Source organism: Schistocerca cancellata, chromosome 5 (genome assembly GCF_023864275.1).
Source record: "Schistocerca cancellata isolate TAMUIC-IGC-003103 chromosome 5, iqSchCanc2.1, whole genome shotgun sequence".
Taxonomy (NCBI): domain Eukaryota; kingdom Metazoa; phylum Arthropoda; class Insecta; order Orthoptera; family Acrididae; genus Schistocerca; species Schistocerca cancellata.
Window position 1 is genome coordinate 65,188,830 of NC_064630.1, and position 23,633 is coordinate 65,212,462.

Sequence of the window (23,633 nt, forward strand, 5' to 3'; positions counted from 1 at the left end):
ATTAAGGAAAGGCAAACCTACGTTTCTAGCATTTGCAGACTTAGAGAAAGCTTTTGACAATGTTGACTGGAATAGTCTCTTTCAAATTCTGAAGGTGGCTGGGGTAAAATACAGGGAGTGAAAAGCTATTTACAATTTGTACAGAAACCAGATGGCAGTTATAAGAGTCGAAGGGAAGCAGTGGTTGGGAAGGGAGTGAGACAGGGATGTAGCCTATCCCCGATGTTATTCAATCGGTATATTGAGCAAGCAGTAAAGGAAACAAAAGAAAAATTCGGAGTAGGAATGAAAATCCATGGAGAAGAAATAAAAACTTTGAGGTTCGCCGATGACATTGTAATTCTGTCAGAGACAGCAAACGCCTGGAAGAGCAGCTGAACAGAATGGACAGTGTCTTGAAAGGAGGATATAAGATGAACATCAACAGAAGCAAAACGAGGATAATGGAATGTAGTCAAATTAAATCGGGTGATCCTGCAGGAATTAGATTAGGAAATGAGAGGCTGAAAGTAGTAAATGAGTTTTGCTATTTGGGGAGCAAAATAACTGATGATGGTTGAAGTAGAGAGGATGTAAAATGTAGACTGTCAATGGCAAGGAAAGTGTTTCTGAGGAGGAGAAATTTGTTAGCATTGAGTATAGATTTAAGTGTCAGGAAGTGGTTTCTGAAAGTATTTGTATGGAGTGTAGCCATGTATGGAAGTGAAACGTGGACGATAAATAGTTTAGACGAGAAGAGAATAGAAGCTTTCGAAATGTGTTGCTACAGAAGAATGCTGAAGATTAGATGGGTAGGTCACATAGCTAATGAGGAGATATTGAATAGAATTGGAGAGAAGGGAAGAGAAATTTGTGGCACAAATTGACTAGGAGAAGGGATCGGTTAGTGGGGCATATTCTGAGGCATCAAGGGATCACCAATTTAGTATTGGAGGGCAGTGTGGAGGGTAAAAATCGTAGAGGGAGACCAAGAGATGAATACACTAAACAGATTCCGAAGGATGTAGGTTGCAATAGGTACTGGGAGATGAAGAAGCTTGCACAGGATAAAGTAGCATGGAGAGCTGCATCAAACCAGTCTCAAGACTGAAGACCACAACAGCAACATATAATACTCAGAACAAAATGGAAAACACAACAACAATTGGCTGGTACTTGGAATGTTGTTTAATTCTACTAAAACTTGCACCTGAGATTAGCATCCACAACTGGTAAGATAATGAAGGATAAAATCCATGAAGAATTCCAGGACTTGCTGTCTGCTATGGAAAGACCCTCATTCACTCAATCAACATGTAGCTGTTTCAACATTTTGTTGATGTAGGACTAGCAACCTTTTATTTCATGAAGAGATTATTACAAATCTGTCACAGATGGTGTATATATATTTTGGTGACTAGTTTCAAACCCACTAGTTTGTTCTCAAGCTTGACCTACTGAGGGTGCACTGAATGTGCCTGACCTTAATGACAACCATCTAACACTGGCAAATATATGCATCATACAGTGATGGAGGATAAATGTCACAATGTGCATGTGCTTACTATAAAAGTCAGAATCAAACTGGCACAAACTTATCACAGATAGAATTCCATGGATGTATCGGTTAGTGCCACAGATTGATGCAAACAACTTGTCTCTCTGTCCATTGAAATACTGCAAACAATGGAAAATTCAGGATGGAATAATGACAAATGCCAGTGCAGGAGTTAAGAGTGACATCAGCATAGGCTAATTAGAAGGCTAGTGCTTCTGTGTAATTTATCAACATTACAACATTAAAATATAATTAAGAGTACTCATATAATGAACACTGAGCCTATCGATTGTTTCTCTCACCTCAAAATTATGGACAGAGCTTATATTTTATTTAAGTGCAGCTTATATTCAAGCCAATGCAGTATATATCAGCTCTGGAGCAGTCAACTACCATTACTATTTTTGTACGCTTGAACACTGGACTCTCTTTGTAAGTAATATGTCGCATTTTCTTCATTTCTGTTGTATGCCTATCCATTTCTCAATTCAAATGCTGGTATCTCCTATTTTCAACTTGCCTTTACCTTAATTTCTCTAACGCAACAGACTCAATATATTTTCTGCAGCAGCTTGTTGCAATGTTAATAGTAAGGTATCTTAAATTAGTCAAACAGTAATAAGAGTACAGATATTATTTGCTTAATACAAGAGTAAAGTACTTGCAAAGATAAACTTATCTTCGCACCTAAATGCATTAGCACAATGTCTGTTCTAGAAGTCACAGGTGTCTGAGACTAAGGTAATAGTAAAAACACAGTTCTTACCTATTAACAAGAGTGGCATTTATATATTTTAAAGCAGCATCAAGTCCTAGAATTTCATTGTGTTCCATAATACTCTTTCCACCAATGGCCATTCTTGTTTCCACAATGGATCGAGTTTGTGACAGTGTCATTGTATTCCCTTCAATGGCAACAGTGTGGTATATATGCTGTGCAAAAATTGTTACATATTACTTTGTAGACACAGAAACCATCTAGAGAAAAATGTACAAAAGTGAGACCAACAGATAGCATTAAAGACCAACTTTATTCACAAGTAGGGTTTATAATTTTAAAGGATACAAATCTTAGACAGATTCAGGAAAAGCTGTGATTGCTATGCATACTACAAGGCGAAAACTGAATTTTAACGTAACATGCTACATAGATTGCACTGACTGTGACCATAATAGGGACATCTGAGTAAGGAGTCCAAAAAATAAGCCAGTTGATGTTTGATATTGTGTTTTTTGAGTGACAAATGCCACATGTCATGTTGTTTCATGACATTAAAACAAAGAGGTTGTCAACATAAAAATATGAATATCGCAATTCCCTAAAGCGCAGCTGCACTATTTGTTCACAATATCCTGAATCAGGGACCCCTATAGCAATGCAGTACCTACATATACCACAGGCATTACAAAGTGACTGCCATGCTGTGCCATCTCATCCCATGCCATGTCATCCCAAACCAGTAAGAACATCTAGTGCCAGCACTGTGAGATGAAAGTGCAGCTCGTACCCCTGCCCCCTCCACAACACCTCTTCCCCATGGTAACCCTCAGCCCTTGTGCTTGCTTCTTCTGCTGCTTGCACTCTCCTGAGCATTCATCCACAATACTGTCTTTATGCTAAAGCATCAGAGGTGAAGGCATGATACGTCACTATGATGATAACAAACAGTAAACAGATATAAAAGCTTTGTGAGAATACATTGCTACAGAATTATTATTATCTTGTTTGCTACACAACTCATTTGCTGTTGATCATAACTCTGTACAATTTTGAAGAAATACTTCAACTATTTCAACTATAGGGAGGTATTGGTTGTGGAGTTAGGAATTTTAACAACTGATGAGAAAATAATCATTAAATATAAATAACAATACAGTAGATATTAGTCATGAAATTGCAGACAAAAATCTGAAGTGGGGGAAAGAAACCAGAGAGAGAGAGAGAGAGAGAGAGAGAGAGAGAGAGAGAGAAGGGAACAAACAGGATGGGAGCCATTCTGCCAAACAAGACACTATTGAGATATACATTCAATTACAAACGTTGTGACTGCACTGGCAGCAGAGGATGAATAGCGTTCAAGTTATTACAAACAAGTATGTACAAAATAACTGAACAGTGGGAGGACTTAGATTTTATCGAGTTTTTTTCTTGTATGGTTTTATGGTTCTATTCATTTTATGGGTCATTCCTGGATGGAATAATAAGTAAAATAAGGGAAAGGCAACCACTCACCTATAGGTAACTGATGTGTAGTGCACAGAAACACATTACTGAAAATCGTATTTACAACAGCTTTAGAGCTCTTTCTCTTTCTCTAGTAAAAGTACACACACGCGCGCACACACACACACACACACACACACACACACACACACACACTCATGCTAAGACAAACCACAACCACCAGTGCCACACATCGGTCAACTATGTGTGTGTGGTTACCTTTCCTTATTTTATGAACAATGGGTAGTTATTACAAGACATCCATGAGAGACCCATCTTATCCTACTGTCCTCATGTATACTGGCAGTATTAGTAAGTGACAAACAAAACTAAATGGCTTTTGTGTCTCACCTACAAATGATTCTTAATTTGATAGCTGTCTTTTTCCTCTTCTATTTCACGGTTATAAAACTTTGGACACTTTCCCAAATTGGTTTCACAATAGAAGCTCTTGCCATGCAGCAGTTAATGAATCAGTTCAGAATTTGAGCTTTCCAGATCAACACTGCTTAAGTTAATGGTCACATCACAGGAAACTATATTTTGCAGCTTTGTTCAACTTGCATACTCTTCACTTCTGAGACAGCATGATCCCTAGTTGCTTTAACAAATTGATAATACTTTATTGTTTTTCTGTCTACTGAACATATTCCAAGTTCCAAGAAGTTTTGCTTCACTTAACAGAATAACATAGCTGGTATTTTACGGAATGCTCACAGTTATATTTTGTTAATAATAAATGTTTCTGTTACACATGGCATTTATTTATTTTTCAGAGTAATTTTTTTGAAAATGGTATATTAACAGGGGTACATGTATACTGTAATTAAGACAGGACTTCGCTTTTGTAACTAAGACAGGACTTTGCTTTTTGCTTTTCTACTTGACTGTTCCAATTTTGGCATCATGAAAAGATACAGAAATTCTAGAATGTTTAAGCACATAATCTATTTTTCACTCTGTCTACACAGATCATTTTTCAGTGTCAGTTGTATTCATCTCGTACGTTAGAGGCCATCCTCCAGCAGTAACAGTATTTAATTCATATACACTGTTTAGTTTAGTTGTTTTTTTTAAGTGCTTCTTTGCAGAAATAATAAGTAACTGTCTATTTACCTCTGTTCAGAAGAGTTCATTATTTTTTCTATTTTTCTGCACATTCTGCAAGTATTACTATAATGTGAGCTGATTTTGTCATCTTGATATGCTTGCTGGGTGGATCGGGGGCCTTGTCTAAGATGTGGAAGAGGCTCAGTCAGCATGTACTGTATGCACAGAGTGCAGCCAGCTGCATTTCATGTCTCACGTCAACACGGATGATGCCTGTTCACATGCTTCCTCTTGGTGTTAGGATAAGGGATAAAGAATACTAGCCTCACCCCACAGGATTCATGCACAGCCTGTGATAGCATTATCTCCAAAAATGTACCAACAGTTAGAATCAGCCAACACCACTGTGCGACATAGGAGGCCCAAGTTCTATGGGCACCTACAACGAATGAACAACAATAGTCTTACCAATAAGATCTTCTCATTGGTTAAAAGCTACAACAGTGGAAGCCTGTGGTTTAATGAAGTACTAAAGGACTTTGACTCGGCTTGGATCTCTGATCTTAAGGTAGAAGATCATTCCAAATGTTGTGCTATGGTAGAGTCTTGGACTCCATCACTTGGAATCTCTAAACGTGTGGAGCCCCTTCCACAGGAGAAGGAGAAATTACCAGCAGGGCTCAAGACATATTGGGAATGAAAGAGAGCATCGAAGAAGAACTTGTCATAAGTGCTCCTTAGTGGGCTGAACTGTCTTCAGAACTGTCTGTGGTTTGCTTGCTGGTTTGTAGTCAGGTGAAATGCTTAGATGAGAGGTTCCACTGACCGTCACAATCTTGGATGGTGATTTATTGATCTGTATTAGCAGATGGAGAATTTTAGGGTCTCACTTAATATGTCAAGCACGTACTACACTCCAGAAACAGTCATTCAGGTGGCAAAAACTGTTTCACCTGCAAACCACACTGTATACTGAACAGATAGTTAGGTATCACACAACCAGGAATCAAGTGCAGATCAGCTGTAGTAGTAGTAGTAGTAGTAGTAGTAGTAGTAGTAGTTGATGACGATTATGATGGATGGCGATGATGACTTCCATCTGTGTGGTCTGTCAATTGCACTTCTTCCCTTTCAGGGAAGTTATTCCTCACTGTCCAAATCCTTGGTCGAGATGTTCGCATGCAAGTGGATACCGGTTCTGCTGCCACTATAATTAATTCTCAGACGTATCTTCAGCTGGGTTCTCCACTCCTGTCCCCTGTCACTCAGCAATTATGGACGTACAATAAACAGAAAATTTCTCTCTTGGGACAGTTTAATGCTGAGGTATCTTACAAATCCGTCGTTCGCACTGTTCCCATATTTGTGGTCGACCAGAGCAATGCAGAAAATCTTTTTGGTTTCGATGCCTTTCGCGTTTTTAGGTTCTCCATAGATGATTCTGTCAATATTGTCTCTGGCGCTATTCCTTATGCTCAACTGGATTCGTTGTCGACGACATTTTCGTCCCTTTTTTCTCCTGGGTTAGGCCGTGCAAACGACTTTGAAGCTCATATCACGCTCAAACCCACTGCTCGGCCTAAGTTTTTCCGGGCTCGGCCCATTCCTGTAGCCCTTCGTGATCGGGTAAAATGGGAGTTGGATCGTCTCACTACTTCAGGGGTCTTGCTTCCTGTCACTTCCAGTGAGTTGTCCTCTCCTGTCGTTGTAGTTGCTAAGCCCAATGGGATATTCGTCTCTGTGGCGATTTCAAAGCCACTGTAAATGCTCAATGCCTCATCGACACTTACCCTATGCCCCGTCCTGAAGAACTGTTCACTAAACTCGCTGGAGGACAGTAAAAAAATGGCTCTGAGCACTATGGGACTCAACATCTTAGGTCATAAGTCCCCTACAACTTAGAACTACTTAAACCTAACTAACCTAAGGACATCACACACACCCATGCCTGAGGCAGGATTCGAACCTGCGACCGTAGCAGTCCCGCGGTTCCGGACCGCAGCGCCAGAACCGCTAGACCACCGCGGCCGGCGGAGGACAGTATTTTTCTAAAATTGACCTGTCAGAAGCTTATCATCAACTTCCTCTCGACGCTGCTTCCCGGCAGTTTCTGGTCCTTAACACGCCTTTCGGTCTCTATCAATACCAACGCTTGCCATTCGGGGTTGCTAGCGCCCCTGCTCTCTTTCAGCGATTCTTGGAACAATTATTGCTCCCTGTCCCTGGGTGTATCAATTACATGGACGACATTGTTGTCACTGGCTCCACCACTGAAGAACATCTTCAAAATCTCCGTACACTTTTTAATGTCTTACAGACCGCCGGTCTTAAGTGTAATCTTCAGAAGTCACAATTTTTTCAGGCCCCTATCACGTACTTGGGGTTTCAACTCTCTCGGGATGGTATTCGTCCGCTTCAACAAACTGTCGCTGCGATCGATGCCCTTCCTCGCCCTACATCTGTTAAGGAACTGCAGGCCTTCTTGGGGAAAATAGCATACTATCACAAGTTTTTACCGTCTGCGGCGTCGGTGGCTCAGCCGTTGCATCGCCTGTTGCATAAAAACGTGCCTTTTCACTGGTCTGCGTCATGTGAAGCGGCTTTCCAGAAGTTGAAGACTATGCTGAAACAGGCCCCGTGCCTGGCTACTTATCGACCTGGCCAACATCTTGTTCTTGCCACAGACGCCTCTCAATACGGGGTTGGGGCAGTCCTTGCGCACCTTTTTTCTGACGGTTCGGAACAACCCATTGCTTATGCCTCCAAAACGCTCACGGATTCCCAACAAAAGTATTCTCAAATTGAGAAAGAAGCTTTGGCCATCATTTATGCTCTTCATAAGTTTGGTGTTTTTCTCTATGGCTCAAAATTTCATCTTGTTACGGATCACAAACCACTTGTTTCCTTGTTTCATCCATCAACGTCACTTCCCGACAAGGCTGCACACTGCCTCCAGCGTTGGGCTCTTTACTTGTCCCGTTTCAATTATGAGATTCATTTCCGGCCAACGGCTCAACATGCGAATGCTGATGCTCTGTCTCGCCTTCCCATGGGTCCTGATCACGCATTCGATAGGGACGAACTTTTGTGTTTCCACCTGGATGTTGCCGAGCAGCGGGTTGTGGACGGGTTCCCCATCACTGGGGACAGGCTGGCGGATGCTAGGGGTTCTGACCCTACCCTCTCCCGGGTTTTACGCTGTACTCAGAAGGGTTGGCCAGATCGCCCGTCCGCTAAGACCTCTGATCCGTTGCGGAACTACTACACTTTGCACTACCGCCTCACGGCTAGGGATGGTGTTATCCTCCTCTCCACTGACAATGCTTCGCCGCGTGTTGTGGTACCTGCGCCTTTGCGTGCTTCGGTCTTGCGCCTCCTTCACCAAGGGCACTGGGGTTTGTCTCGCACAAAATCTCTGGCGCGCCGTCATGTGTACTGGCCTGGCATCGACTCTGAAATAGCACACATGGCCGCTGCCTGCGGCCCTTGTGCGTCACAGGCTGCTGCCCCGAAGTCATCTTTGTCACCGTGGCCTTCGCCTGAGAAGCCCTGGGAGCGCATTCATGCTAACTTTGCGGGCCCCTTTTTAGGTACTTATTGGCTCCTCGTCATTGACGCCTACTCTAACTTTCCTTTCATTGTACGTTGCACGTCACTTACCATCGCGGCAACCACCAGTGCTCTCGCCCGCATTTTTTCTTTGGAAGGCCTCCCCTCTACTCTTGTTACTGATAATAATCCGCAATTTGCCTCTTCCGGATTTGCGGATTTTTGTGCTCATCACGGCGTTACGCATGTCACGGCCCCGCCGTTCCATCCACAATCCAACGGTGAGGCTGAACGACTGGTCCGCACATTTAAGGCTCAGATGCGGAAACTTCTGACTTCTTCTGCTACTGATGAGGCGCTTCTCCAGTTTCTGGCGTCTTACCGTTTCATCCCCATGGGCGACCACAGCCCGGCTGAGCTCTTACGTGGCCGACAACCCCGCACGCTACTTCATGTTCTGCGGCCTTCCACCTCACGGCCGCGGGTGCCTTCACTTGGCCGGTTCACCGCCGACGACCTCGTCTGGGTACGGGGATATGGCAGGCAGCCAAAATGGAGCCCGGGCCGCATCTTACGACACCGTGGCAGACGCCTGTATGAAATCCAGACGGACACGGGTGTTGCAGTGTGTCATTCGGACCAGCTTCGGCCTCGGGTGCCAGCAACGCCTGTTCCGAATGCCGCCACACCACCTTTGGCTCTACCTGATGCTCGGGATCTTGGCATCTCTCAATACTCACAATGCAGGCCTCTCACCGTCATCACGATGCCAGCACCAGAACGGACGCCACCAGGAGACATGCCCATGCAGGAACCGGAGGACCATCCTCTGTCTGAGCGAATCTACTCGCCTCCTCCTCCAATGGACGCCGACGCATCGCCCATGTCTCCTGTCATATCAACTGGCCTTGCCACAATGGGCAGATTGGTGCATGGGGCCCCAGCAGATTCGACCCCTACGTCTCCTGTCATCTCGATCCGTTATCATCGGGGACACTTCCGTCCGTACGGGAAGCCGCCTCCTCGAGACTTTACGGCGAGTCAAACGACGCCTATGGATGTTAGCCATCTCCAGGACACCTCCATCAAGACCAGTGTAACAATTTCAAAGGGGGGAAAAGTGTTGTGACTTTGTGACTCGCCGATCGTTCAAAGTGCCGCCGCGCAATTACGCGCGTGCTCTACGTGCGGCGCTGTCTGCCAGCCATGCAGCAGCTGCACCACCTAAGCGGCCAGCCGAGCAGCGGCCGCTAGACTAAGAGACAGTGCTTATTCAAATGCAAACGAGTACACATGTCAACTGACTCTGTGACTTATATGTGTTGTTGTGTCGTTCCTAAATATATGTGTTAAACTTGAAGTTCTAACACATTCCATGCTGGATTTTCCATTCTTTGATGAAGTACCTTGTATTATTATGTCCCTGAAAGAAACGGCGAGATTATAGAGAAAAAATCATATAGAAAAAAACGGCTCACATGTCAAGTCTAAGTGCAAACCTAAAAGATAAATCTGATCTACCATGAGAAACAAGACTTAAATCACATATGATGGTGTCACACAAAAACTTTGTATACACACACAAATTAATAACGTAAAATAGGATGCAATAAGTGATACTCTGTTCAGCACTTCACATCTATGTTTTATATTAGCACTGATTGACATATATATGTCTTCTAATTCTCAATGTGGATGTAATAGTCAAATCATCTACACACACAGTCTAATTGACAAATAAGGTACCTGCTATGGTACAGCCACAGCTTACAATTTATGATAACAAAAATAATTAATTTTTTACAATGTAATGTAATTATATAGATCAAAACTCTACTCACCATGTGGTGACAGAAGAACACGTATATAAAAAAAAGTTTTACTTATGCAAGCTTTAGGAGCCAGTGGCTGCTCCTTCCAGCAGAAGCATGGAAGGGGAAGGAAGAGGGGAGGGGAGAAGGAAAAAGACTGGAGAGGTTTAGGAAAAGGTTTAGAGTTTGGTGAAGTCACCCAGAACCCGGGGTCAAGCGAAACTTACCATCCTTTTCCTTCACCCCTCTTCCTTACCCTTAACCCTTCTGCCGGAAGAAGGAGCCATTCGCTCTGAAAGCTTGATACATGAAACCTTTGTTTATGTGTGTGTTCTCCTGCTACCACTTGGTGAGTAGATTTTTCATCCATCTAATAGCTTATTTTTAGGTAATTAGCTTTCCTGTTCAAGCTACATAAATTTATGATTTCACTATTTATGTTCAGATGCTCTTGTTTCTTTTACACAGCCTTTTCATTATACCTTGGATTGCGGTATACATATTTTTATAAGTGGCTGTAGGATATTTTTATGTGTAATGTATTTTTTTTTTTTTTGACAGATCAGATTTATACCTTTAATTACTTATAGAGACTTGACATTTGGGCTCTGCTAACCTGATCGATAAATACGGTAAGGTTGGATCACTGACAGTTTTGGAGAATGAAGTTTGTTAGTGGTAGATCCCTGACAGATAGGCACTGCGATTGTGATTTTGTATATAGATACTACTGGACATTTTGTTCACATATGGCTTTATAAAGGATCAATATGGGAAAATATTGACCAACAAAAGTGACATACAAAACAGATAGAAGACATACTTTTCACAACTTCTCAACTGCAATGACCCACACGCTTACTTTAAATTGGAAGAACCTGATACAATTGATACAGCTGATACAGTTACTACCCCATGAGTAAATGAACTACAGAAAGCAATAAAGAAATTAAAGAATAACAAGGCTTGTAGCGAGGACAAGATATACGCTGAGTTATTAAAGAATGGAGGCCCACAACTGGAATTAGAAATACAGGTGTTAATAGAAACAATTTGGGAGACAGAAACCATTTCTGCAGATTGGAAAACTGCAATTGTGTGCCCCATATTTAAGAAGAATGATCCACTAGTTTGTGATAACTAAAGAGGAATTGCCTTACTGGATGTCACCTACAAAATCTTATCGAGATGCCTATTAAACAGGCTGATACCAATAACAGAAGAACTGATTGGGGACTACCAATGCGGTTTCTGCAGGAACAGATCCACATTAGATCACTTATTCGCCCTAAGACAAGTAACTGAGAAGGCGTGGGAATTCAATGTATATGTCCACATATTATTCGTAGATTTTAAAAAGGCCTATGAAGCATACACCGACAGACACTCCTAAATATAATGAAGGAATTTGAAGTACCATCAAAATTAATCAGATTAGTTAAAATGTTTATAGATGAAACTTTATGTCGCATAAAGACACCAGTAGGAGAAACTGAAGATTTTAAGGTGTACACTGGACTGAGACAAGGGGATGCCATTTCCCCTATTTTATTTAACCTTGTCCTAGAGAAGATTGATAGAGAATTTTCTAAAACCAGTCCACAAGGGATCCAGCTACAGGATGTGAATATTACAAGACTTGCCTATGCATATGATGTAGCACTAACAAGTAGTTCCAAAAGAGAATTAATCAGAATGATGAAAAATTACTGCAAAAGTGCTGAGAAAACAGGATTACATGTTAATGAAGAATAGACAGAATACCTAGCCATAAGTAAGAAAACCAGAAAAGATGCACCTCTGACTGTTGACGGATTCAATTTCAAGACTGTTGACCACTTCAAGTACCTAGGAAGTCTTTTTAGTAATAACAACAGAACAGATATAGAAATAGATGCCCGTTTATCAACAGCAAACAAGACACTGTTTAGTTACATCAAAATTCTAAGAAAAAGATCACTTAGCAGTAACTTCAAAATCCACTTATATCAATCGACCATTATACCTGTGATGTTAAATGGATGTGAAACATTAATATTTAGAAAGAAAGATGAAGAGAAACTGTTAATATTCGAAAGAAAAGTATTAAGGAAAATTTTTGGACTGGTATACGACGAAAATAACATGGAATGGAGAATAAGAAGAAATGAAGAATTAAGAGATCTGTACAAACATCGTAACATTGTCGAAGTACTCAAGAGGAGAAGGTTGAATTGGGCAGGCCATATAGCAAGAATGACAGAGAATAGACTACCTAGAATGGCATTCAGCAGAACAATAGATGGAACGAGAGGAAGAGGGAGACCCAGAATCAGATGGCGGGATAACATTTGGGACGACACAAGTAGGATGAACAGCAGCAGCAACTGGACAAACAGCGCATTGGACAGGCAGAAGTGGAAGAGGCTCATAGAGCAGGCTTATGGTTGATAAGGCCCTTGCCACATGTAAAGTAAAGTAAAGTATGGCTTAATGTAAGAGAGAATGTTATTACTGTTTAAGTGTACATGCTCTTGGTCTCTCTCCATATATTTCTCATTATACTTTACATAATACCAATGAATGAAACATTTTTGTGTGACACCATCATATGTGATTTAAATCTAGTTTCTGTTGGTACATTATATTTATCTTTCAGTTTTGTACTTAAGACTTGACATTGATCCATTTTTGTTATAAAATCTTCATGTCATTTTCAGTTAAGTCTAACTGTTTTATGCAAGACATAATAATAAAGGTACTTGATCATTCGGATTTTATGCTACATGGAATCCCTGGAGGGAATGCGATCTTCTTTTTGAGAAACATTATTGAGAAAATTTAGACAATTGGCATTTGAAGCTGACTGCTGAACAATTCTACTGCCACCAACATGCATCACGTATAAGACCAACAAAGATAAGATACGGAAATTAGGGATCAGAAGAGGCGTACAGACACTCGTTTTTCCCTAACTCTATTTGCGAGTGGAAGAGGAGGGGAAATGACAAGTAGTGGTACAGGCTACCCTCTACCATGCACCATATGATGGCTTGTGGAGTACCTATGTAGATGTACACTGCTTTTACTATTTGATAAGATTTCAATATGATGTGTTAGGATGTTGGCTTACATGCCCAAGTATTTTTCTTTTTAACAGACCTATGCATAGGTGTGGAATCGGGACCAAATTTTAGCTTATGGCTGATACTGATTATTTTCCAGATGTTTTACTTGATTAAGACATACTGTCAGTATGACAATTTTTTTTTATTCTTATAACATTAATTTTATTACACTCCTTTTGACTTGTATAAAAATGATGTATAACATAACTGCATATTATCACAACCCTTGTTTGACTACTTCTTCTTCTTCTTCTTCTTCTTCTTCTTCTTCTTCTTCAGTAGAGCTTCAGCCCTGGATGAGCCTTGGCTTCTTCACTGATATTCCTCCACACTTCTTAGGTATCTGCTACTCTTTTCCACCCCTGGACTCCCATACTGGTGAGATCCACTATTATGTCATCAATTATTTGACTAATACCTCATTTTTCCACTGATTGTGTACCTCTCTGTAAGGATATTATGTTGTACTTTATTCATATGACCTTTGGCTTAGCTTAGTGACCTTTTAGATTGCACTTAAAATATGGACTATCAGTAGTCTACTTCTTGCTGTTTGAGACAGTGTCGTAATGCTGAGTACTAATGTTTCTTACATTTTTCATGTCATTCAGTGTTTTTCATGCCACATTTAAAATCATGAATGTCGTGTGATGTTGCCTCTGTAAAAGATATTTTCTGTAAGTATTTAAATTCTTCGATAATGATTTCCTTGGTAAATTGTATTTTGGTTTCAAATTTCACTATTTTCTGTTGCTTTTGTTTAAAGTGTATAGCACTGCAAAAATGAAATTATGACCAAAGTTGGTCATGAACAAACTGACTAACAAGCCAGCATTCCAGCCATCATACATTTCAACAAATATATTGATGCTGTTAATGGCTGACTGAAGAAAATCATCAAATTATGCTCTGTGCAAAAGTCTACATGGCTGTTTCTCTTTCATTCCTTTCCCACAGTCCATGCTCTCCAGCAATTTTTCATTCCATTCCTTTTCCTACTACTTAATTCCAGTCACACATTTCAATTAAACTTTCATCTCCTTTAACTATTTCAAATTTCCTTTATCTCATCATACATTCTCTCAGTCTCTTAATCATCAGTGGAGCTAGGTGGCATGTAAATTTGATATATAGTGATGGGTGTTGGCCTTATGCTCATCTTGCATAGTATAATGCATTTGGCATGCTGGTTATAGTTGCTTACAGACATTACTACTTGCTTATTCATTATTAGGCCTACTACCGTGTTGCATTGGATTTGGTGTTGATAACCCTTTTCTGACCTGACCAGTAGGTCTGTTCCTCATGCTACCACACTTAGCTAATCCCCACTATGTTTGACTTCAACCTATCCATTGCCCTTTTTAAAGTCTTTTAACCTCACTGCCCAACTAAGGGTTCTAACATTCCGTGCTCCAACCCACGACGCCAGTTTTGTTTTTCTTGATGGCTACATCCTTCTTTGTAGCCATGCCTGCAGATCAGAATGGGAGATTATTTTACCTCTGGATTATTTTACTCAAGTTGATTCCATTTTTATTCCACCATGTAGTAGAGCACCGAGCCCTAAGAAAAAAAATAACAGCTTTGGTTTCATCTTGCTTTCAGCTGTATCAGCACCAGCACAGCTAGGCCAAGTTGCCTAATGTTACAAGGCCATATTGGACAATTGCCCAGACTATGGAAAAGTCTGTTACCCCTGTTCAGGAACCCCCTGTTTGTTTGGTCTCTCTATTGGTACCCCACTGTTGTGGTTGCACCTATGGTATAGCTGTCTGTATCACTGAGGCACTTCGCTTCCCTCCTCAACTCGTTCCATGGTTCGTTGAGGGCTACAGTAATTGTGATATGGAATAAGTATCATCTTAGATCAGAAAAAGAACATTCAGGGTACTGTCCCATAACGAAGGTCACTCATTAACAGTAACACCACACATTTAATACTAGTAACAGAAAGTTGGCTGAAATTCAAAGTAAGTATCAATCAAATATTAACTGTGGAATGCAGTTTACCTCGAAAGGGTAGGATGCGTACCAATGGTGGCGATGTATTTACTGCTGCGCAAAACATTAATTTCTAATGAGATAAAGACAGAATCAAAATGCAAGGCATCCAAGTGAAAGTAAACAGATAATACAAGCTTAAAATAGTAATTGGTTATTACTACATCAAGTATCAAAGTGGTGAAATATTTCTGAGTATGCCTAGAAAATGTCGTTAATTACCTTCCCAATCATGCGACAGTGATAAGGGGAGATTCCACTCCGCCACCTATAGACAGGGAGACAAAGGCAAGGACTAAGAATCTTATGATGCCGTACTAACTGTATTTTCTGAAATTTACTCGAAGCAGTTGATGAGAAAGCTCACCCTTTAGGGAAACTTACTGATTTGTTAGTAACAAAAAGGCTCAAACTTCTCGATTTGATGAACACAGAGTCAGGAATCACTGTCTACAAAGCTGTTGTAGCATCACTGATCACAAGAACTGAATGAAATTTGAGGCAGAAGGATACTTCTAAATAACAAGTTGTGGTGTTACATATCACTCTGGAAGAGCACTGTGCCTTACTGATAAATGATGCTCATAAAAGAGAAAAATAATAAAACAAATGATTAAACAGGACAGCACAACTACAGTCTGGATTTATTATTTAGTTTTATGTGCAGAACCAGCAAAATGGGCAATGTATGTCTTCAAGATGGAAACTTTGCGAGAGGAGGTACCTGTGTGGGTGCTACGTATATACTTCATAAATTGGTGGCCTACAATGGAGTGGAATACTGTCCTGAGAATAAACTGAGGCACATATAACAATGACTGCATTCTGTGCAAAACAAATAAGTTAAGCTGTCACTCCTTGATCTGTCAATTCTAGCCATGAATTCAGAAATTTTAGCAATGTTCTTCACTATAATAAGAAGTTCAACTACTGATAAAAAGTGTGCGCGCGCGCGTTAAGGGTGCTGCACAATGAGGTTATCAGCATCCTTACAAAACAGTAGAAACAAATGTGGTTGAAATGGAGGAAACGCGATAAAACTGGATAAAAATCAGTCAAAGATAAAACAGCGCTCATTTTTACCCAGTCTCATTCATTATCATCTGCACAATCACAGTAACTCACACCAAGGAAGATAGCATTAAAAGTGTTCATATGTTCTAAAACTGTGAAGTAAAACTAAGGAAGACAAGAGTGAACCTAAAACAGATTCACAGGAATGTGTAACTGGCTGTTCATTTAGCAAAAATGTGGATGAACCAGCCAACCAAACAACACATTAAAACATTGCCCTAAGATTTTCCTGAGCAAATTTAACCATTCACAAAACCTTAAAAGTCGTATCACATTCGTTTCATTGTTACCTAAAACAGAGGGCAAATCTGTCAGCATGTGACCTGCTGTCTTTTGGTCCAAAAATAAAACACGATCTATTAAACCATGCCACACCTCTTGTTGGAGCAAAAACCCAAGCGTCATAGGCCTGTGGTCTATGTGAAAATGAGAAAGTAGGACCTCATCCGACCTGCATAACTGGAAGGAGGTAGGCAGCTGTTGACTTTACTAGACAAGCTTATTACCTGTCATTTCCAGCCATTCCTTTTCCCATCAATGCATGACTCTGTACCTCAACAGTGAGGCAATGGCATACAGACGGATGGCACACTGAACTAACTGAGAGTCGCAACACACCTCCTCGGCTGCTGCATCCACCATTTTGTTCCCTACAATACCCATGTGCCCTGGCACCAAGCAGGATACCTCTTTCCCCAGCCTTTGTATTGAAGGAAAGCGTCCTGCATAATCTGGATTAGTTTACTTGCTGGGTGCAAGCACAGTAGAGAATTAAGGGCACTAAGGGAATCAGATAAAAAAAGAAATTTAGCACTTGAAACATGTTTCATCTTCTCCATGCCTGCTATATTGCATATAATTCCATGTAAAGTCTTGAGGCAGTAGGACCTTGAGGACATGATCAGGGGAAACTAAAGAGCAACTAACAGAGTTTATATCCATCCATAAATACAGATACAGAGTTGTGGTGCTCAGTCATCAAATAAAGTATTAAAGACATAAGCAGGAGTGAAACCTCTCCTGTACTGCACTAAACCTAAAATTAATCTGGGCCATTGCAGTAAACACGGTGGAAAGTGCGTAAAACCCTGAAGTTGGTGTTGTACTTGCTTTACACCAAGTGACTTCTTCATATGCTGCATGTGGATACCAAATGGGCTTGTTGTTTGTGTGTGATTGGAGTAAAGGTATTCCAGAGACATAAGAGCAACAGCATGGTATGCAGGTGAATTTGGAGCAGTGAGGAATTTACTGAGCTGCCACACCACGAGGAGCTGCTGTCGACATCTACATCTACATGGGTACTCTGCAAAGTATTACAACAAAGTGCATGGCACAGGGTTTATCAAACCACAATCACAATAACTCTTTATTATTCCAATCTCGAACAGTGTGCAGAAAAAATGAACATCTACATCTTTACTTGCCAACTCTGATTTCCCTTATTTTATTATGATGATCGTTTTTCCCTATGTAGGTGAGCATCAACAAAATATTTTCACATTCGGAGAAGAAAGCTGGTGACTGAAATATTGTGAGAAGATTCTGCTACAATGAAAAATGCCTTTTTTAAATGACGTTCACCCCAAATCCTGTATCGTGTCAGTGACACACTCTCCCCTATTTCACAATAATACAAAATGTGATGCTCTTCTTTGAACTTTCTCAGTTTACTCGGTCAATCCTATCTGGTAAGGATCTCAAACTGCACAACAGTATCCCACAAGAGGATGTACAAGCATAGTGTAGATAATCTCTTTAGTAAATATGTTACATTCTAACAATAAAAAGCAATCTTTGGTTTGTCTTCCCTACAATATTTTCTGTGTGTTCTATCCAATTTAAGCTGTTGGTAATTGTAATTCCTATGTATTTAGTTGAATTTATGGCATTTAGATTTCACTGATTTATCGTGTAACACAAGTTTAACGGATTCCTTTTAGCATTCATGTGGATGACCTCACACAATACTTTATTTAGAGTCAATTGCCAATTTCCACACCGCAGATCGTTTTGCAATTTTTTTTCATCTTCTGATGTCTTTCTAGATGATAAATGACAGCATTATCTGCAAACAACATAAGATGGCTGCTAATATTCATCTCCTAAATCATTTACATAGATAAGGAACAGCAGAGGGCCTATAAAACTACCTTGCGGAACACCAGAAATCGCTTCTGTGTCACTTGATGACTTTCTGTCAATTACTACAAACTTTGACCTCTCCGACAGGAAATCATGAATCCAACCACATAACTGAGACAGTATCCTATAAGCACGCAATTTCAAGATCTAGGTCCTCAGCTGATGCCAGAATCTCCACTGCATCCTCAGACGCAGAGCTTGTAGGTAGTGGTGGTGTGGGTGGCACTGCAATTTCCTTGGTCTTAGGGGTCTTCTTTTTGGATTTGTCTTGCTGCTCCTTGTGTTTCCCTGGCTGGGAGGACTTCACTGACTCAGTCTCCAGGACTGAGGATGAGCATGAAGGCCTACGACTGGCTGCTTTTGAGCTCTTCAGCCACAGGACGGTGTCTTCTTTCCCACCAGCAGAAACCTGGGATGGGAGTGACCCAAGGGACCCCTTCCTAGCGAGAGAAGCCAAAGAAGACTTACTTCTCTGGCTTATAAATGAGGACGGGCATCCCCGATGGTTTGGGGGCGGGGGGGGGGGGGGGGGGGGGAGGGAGAAGGGGGTGTTGCTCCTGAAGTAGGTGGTGCGGGAGAAACAGGGAGGGAAATGCCCCCCACCATCAAGGAGGCAGGTGTAGTCTTCCAGCTCCGAGAGGTTACTGGGGCTGGCGGAGCTGATGGGGCCGGAACTGTTGTAGTGGCGGCGTAAGACGATGTCACACGTACAGGATGTAGGCATTCAAATTTTCTCTTAGCCTCAGTGTAGGTCAGTCAGTCCCGGGTCTTATATTCTATGATTTTTCTCTATTTCTGTAAAATCCTGCAGTCTGGATAGCAGTTGACACTGATGGGAGGCGAGGCACATGGATTATTGGGATGTGATGGATTTCTGCAATCTCGACACGTGATGCTGGAAGTGCAGCAGGAAGACATATCGCCAAACTTCCAGCACTTAAAGACTGCATCGGGGGAGGGATATAGGGCTTTATGCCACAGCGGTAAACCATCACCTTGATCTTCTCGGGCAACGTATCACCCTCGAAGGCCAAGATGAAGGCACTGGTGGCAACCTGATTATCCCTCGGACCCTGATGGACACGCCAGACGAGATTTACACCTCACTGCTCTAAATTGGGGCGCAGCTCATTGTCAGACTGCAGAAGAAGGTCCCTGTGAAATATGATACCCTGGACCATATTTAAGCTCTTATGGGGCGTGATGGTTACACAAACATCCCCCAGCTTGTCACAAGTGAGTAACGTCCGTGACTGGCCAGAAGATGCTGTTTTGATCAAGACTGATCCAGATCTCATTTTGGACAATCCCTCCACCTCCCTAAATTTGTCCTCTAAATGCTCAACAAAAAGCTGAGGCTTCATCATCATGAAAGATTCCCCATCAGCTCTCGAACATACAAGGTACCAGGGCAAATAAGATCCGCTGCCATCCTTAGCCTGACATTCCTCCCATGGTGCGGCCAGGGATGGGAATGATTTGCGGCCGTGCTTCTGTGCGTTGAATTGAGCTAGTGAATCCTTAGAGACTGCTGGTGATTCACCACCAGCAAGAGACAATGGACTATGCTTCATCCCAAGTCATCCGTCCTGATGCCACCCACTCCGACCAAGGGCTCTCCTCACGGGTGCCATCCAGCCACAGCAAAGGCCACCTGGTAGGAAGGCCATTGCCAGGGGGATGTGCATCTACCCCTTGGCATACGTGGAGAATTAATGGTGCAGGCATCAGCAGAGCGATCCCTGTGTGGTTACAAGGCTACAACCAGCAGGGTACATGGCGGCCCCACCACAATGGACTGGATACCGTGTTGGATATCAGGTGCAAAGAAGTCCATGGTCATTGTTGATGGAGGAAGCGACACTGCAAAGTGCATGGTGGAAAACGCACCCACGAAGTTGTCCTCACCCAAAAGATGGAGCGGTGGAGGGGGGGGGGGGGGCGAATGGTGGGAAAAATCAGAACACAGTCTGCTGCATACAATGACAGAAGAGGAAAGGGAAGGGCAAAAGTTAAGGTGAGGCAGAGGGAAACAGGGTAGCAGAGGTTTGGGCCAAGAGGATTGTGAGAATGTAGGGCATGCTGGAAACACAATTTCCACCTCCGAATTCAGAGAAACTAATGTTGGAAGGAGGTATCCAAAAGGCTGGTGCAGTAGAACAGCTGTGTGTGCACCCGTGAGTCATTTTCATTGTGGTGTGCAGCATGTTCGGCAACTGTACAGTTGCCAGTAGACAGTTGGTAACATGTTTTGCCCACATATAATGCTACACAGTAATTGCAGCATATCTGGTATATATCAAGACTGCTTTCATAGGGTAAGAAATGGCTGTTAATGGACAGCAGTAAAAGGTGGTCGGTGGGTGTATGGGACAGGTCTTGCATTTTGGTTGTCCACATGGGAATGACCCATGTGGTGCAGGATTATACTATAGTGTAGAAAAACAGCTTCCTGTTGTCTTGGAGAGGATAAATGCATGTCCTGTATGGTTTTCATGGGAATATTATCCATTCTTCTTGTAAAATAATGGCAAGTTCAGGTCACGATGATAGAGGTGGATAGCTATCATGCACCCTTTTCTCCAAAGCAGACCACAAAAGCTCAATAATATTGAGTATGGTGGCTGTGGTGGTCAAGGGTGTTGCAACTATTCATTCTCGTGCTCACAAAACCAGTCCTGGACAATGAGAGCGAGTTAACAGTGGTCCTGTCATCTTGGAATACAACATCACCATTGAGGAACAAAAACTGTACCATGGGGTGGCTCTGATTACCCAAAATAGTTAAACAACCCTTTGGAGTAATGCCAGCTTGCAAAGTAACCATGGGGGTCAAGGAATACTGCAATATAACTGCCCAAACAATCAATGAACCCCCACCATGCTTCACCTTTGGCACCAAGAAGTCTCCATTGATGACTTGGAACAGGATACGCTAGGTATAAATTCCAGAACTAGGAAACTGCATGAAACAAGACTCATCCAAGTGAATTACATTCTTCCTTTTTTTACAGTTTTGTGTTTTCTTTTTCTTAATTAATAAAAGGTTTTTCCATTTTTATCCATATTTTGCAGGTTTGAATGAGATTGTACTCCATACATATGAAGTTTGAATTAAAATGCCTTGAGTTTCATTTTTTTCGTGTTTTATTAACTTGCACAATGCATTTTAGACCCTGTGGATCCATCTTCAGGTGCAATTCCTCTAATATATAATTTACATTTGCTCTGGAATGAGGTGAAGTGCATTTTCTGAATGAAGAGGGAAGAACATTTTTAATCTTTTGAGGTCAGCACAAGTTGGTTTTTTAATACAATGAGTTGTACACAAACATACACCTTGACATGGTGTACGACAACAGTATGAATAAACAAATGTATGCTGAACAAAAGGTTAAAAATGTTCTTCCTTGTTTGTTCAGAAAACGCATTTCATCTAACTCAAGTGCAAATGTAAATTAGGTACTAGACGATTTGCACCTGAAGATGGGCCCACAGAGCCCGAAATACATTGTGTAATTTAATAATGCGAAAAAAATTGTGACTGAAGGCATTTTTATTCAAATTTACTGTGTACAATGTTTTAAATCAAGAAACTCGAAATTTTACTCATATTACAATTTGATTGTAATATGAGGTGGTTCATGGTGTGGGTTCCTGTAGTCATGTCCTAGTTCATGAACCACGGGCAACGTATGAGTGGCCAAGTAAGTGGTCCCGACAGTCGGGATACCAGTTACTTTGGAATAAGGCTGGGCATCTCGGACATATTCTGAGTCGTGGTCACCTTTGTGCTCATACGGCAAAGACTACCAAATCCGCCGGTTAGTCCCTCAACCGTTAGGGGTAAAACTCAATGGGACTCGGGGCAAGTAAGGCTAGCAACCTGCTTCCCTGGTACTTTAAATATGATGCTGGCAACAATCAGAGCAAAATGCCTCAGACCTTTGGAGGTGGTGGTGGTGGTGGTTAGTGTTTAACGTCCCGTCGACAACGAGGTCATTAGAGACGGAGCGCAAGCTCGGGTGAGGGAAGGATGGGGAAGGAAATCGGCCGTGCCCTTTCAAAGGAACCATCCCGGCATTTGCCTGAAACGATTTAGGGAAATCACGGAAAACCTAAATCAGGATGGCCGGAGACAGGATTGAACCGTCGTCCTCCCGAATGCGAGTCCAGTGTGCTAACCACTGCGCCACCTCGCTCGGTCTCAGACCTTTGGAGGTGACGGTGTCCCACTTGTAACTGACAAACCAGGGACTCCTAAGATACGACTTGGCAAACAAATCGTAATGAGATGGGGAGCTATTAATATCAATGGGGGCTACTCTGGGAAGAAGGTAGAGCTGGCAGAGGCTGCAAGTAAGATGGGGCTGGACGCCTTAGCTGTTAGTGACATTCGGGTAAGGGGTGAGAAAGAAGAGGAAGTGGGAGAAGACAAGGTCTACCTGTCAGGAGTCAAAGCAGGAATAGCAAAATGGGGTGTAGGGCTTTACATCAGGAAAGAAATGGAACCCAGCGTAGTTGCAATAAGGTATGTAAACGAACGACTGATGTGGATAGATTTGACAGTGTCTAGCAAGAAAATTAGGATTGTGTCCGTATATTCGCATTGTGAAGGGACAGATCAAGATAAGATGGATAGTTTTTATGAGGCACTCAGTGATGTAGTTGTTAGAGTAAAGGACAAGGACAGTGTTCTGCTCATGGGTGATTTTAACACCAGGATTGGAAATCGAACAGAAGGGTATGAAAAGGTTATGGGTAAATTTGGAGAGGATATGGAGGCCAACAGGAATGGGAAACAACTCTTGGATTTCTGTGCCAGTATGGGCTTAGTAATCACAAACTCCTTTTTTAAACATAAGAACATTCACCGGTATACTTGGGAAGGCAGGGGAACCAGATCTGTCATTGACTATATAATAACAGATCAGGAATTCAGGAAGGCTGTAAGGGACACACATGTATTCAGGGGATTCTTTGATGACACTGATCATTATTTAATCTGCAGTGAAATTGGGATTGTGAGGCCGAAAGTGCCTTATGTCAGGTCCTTATGTAGGAGGATAAGAGTGGAGAAACTTCAGGATAAGGAAATCTGGCACAAGTACATAACAGCGATCTCAGAAAGG

At 41.8% G+C, this 23,633-nt stretch overlaps 1 protein-coding gene across 1 annotated transcript in view; it reads right to left on the reverse strand.

The window, feature by feature from the left end:
• Positions 1–23,633, reverse strand: part of LOC126187670 (protein adenylyltransferase Fic-like) — a 73,677-nt gene that overhangs the window by 15,147 nt on the left and 34,897 nt on the right. Inside the window, exon 3 of the mRNA XM_049928902.1 lies at positions 2,304–2,470. Coding sequence (XP_049784859.1) covers positions 2,304–2,470 — 167 coding nt within the window. The remainder of the gene's footprint in view (positions 1–2,303; positions 2,471–23,633) is intronic.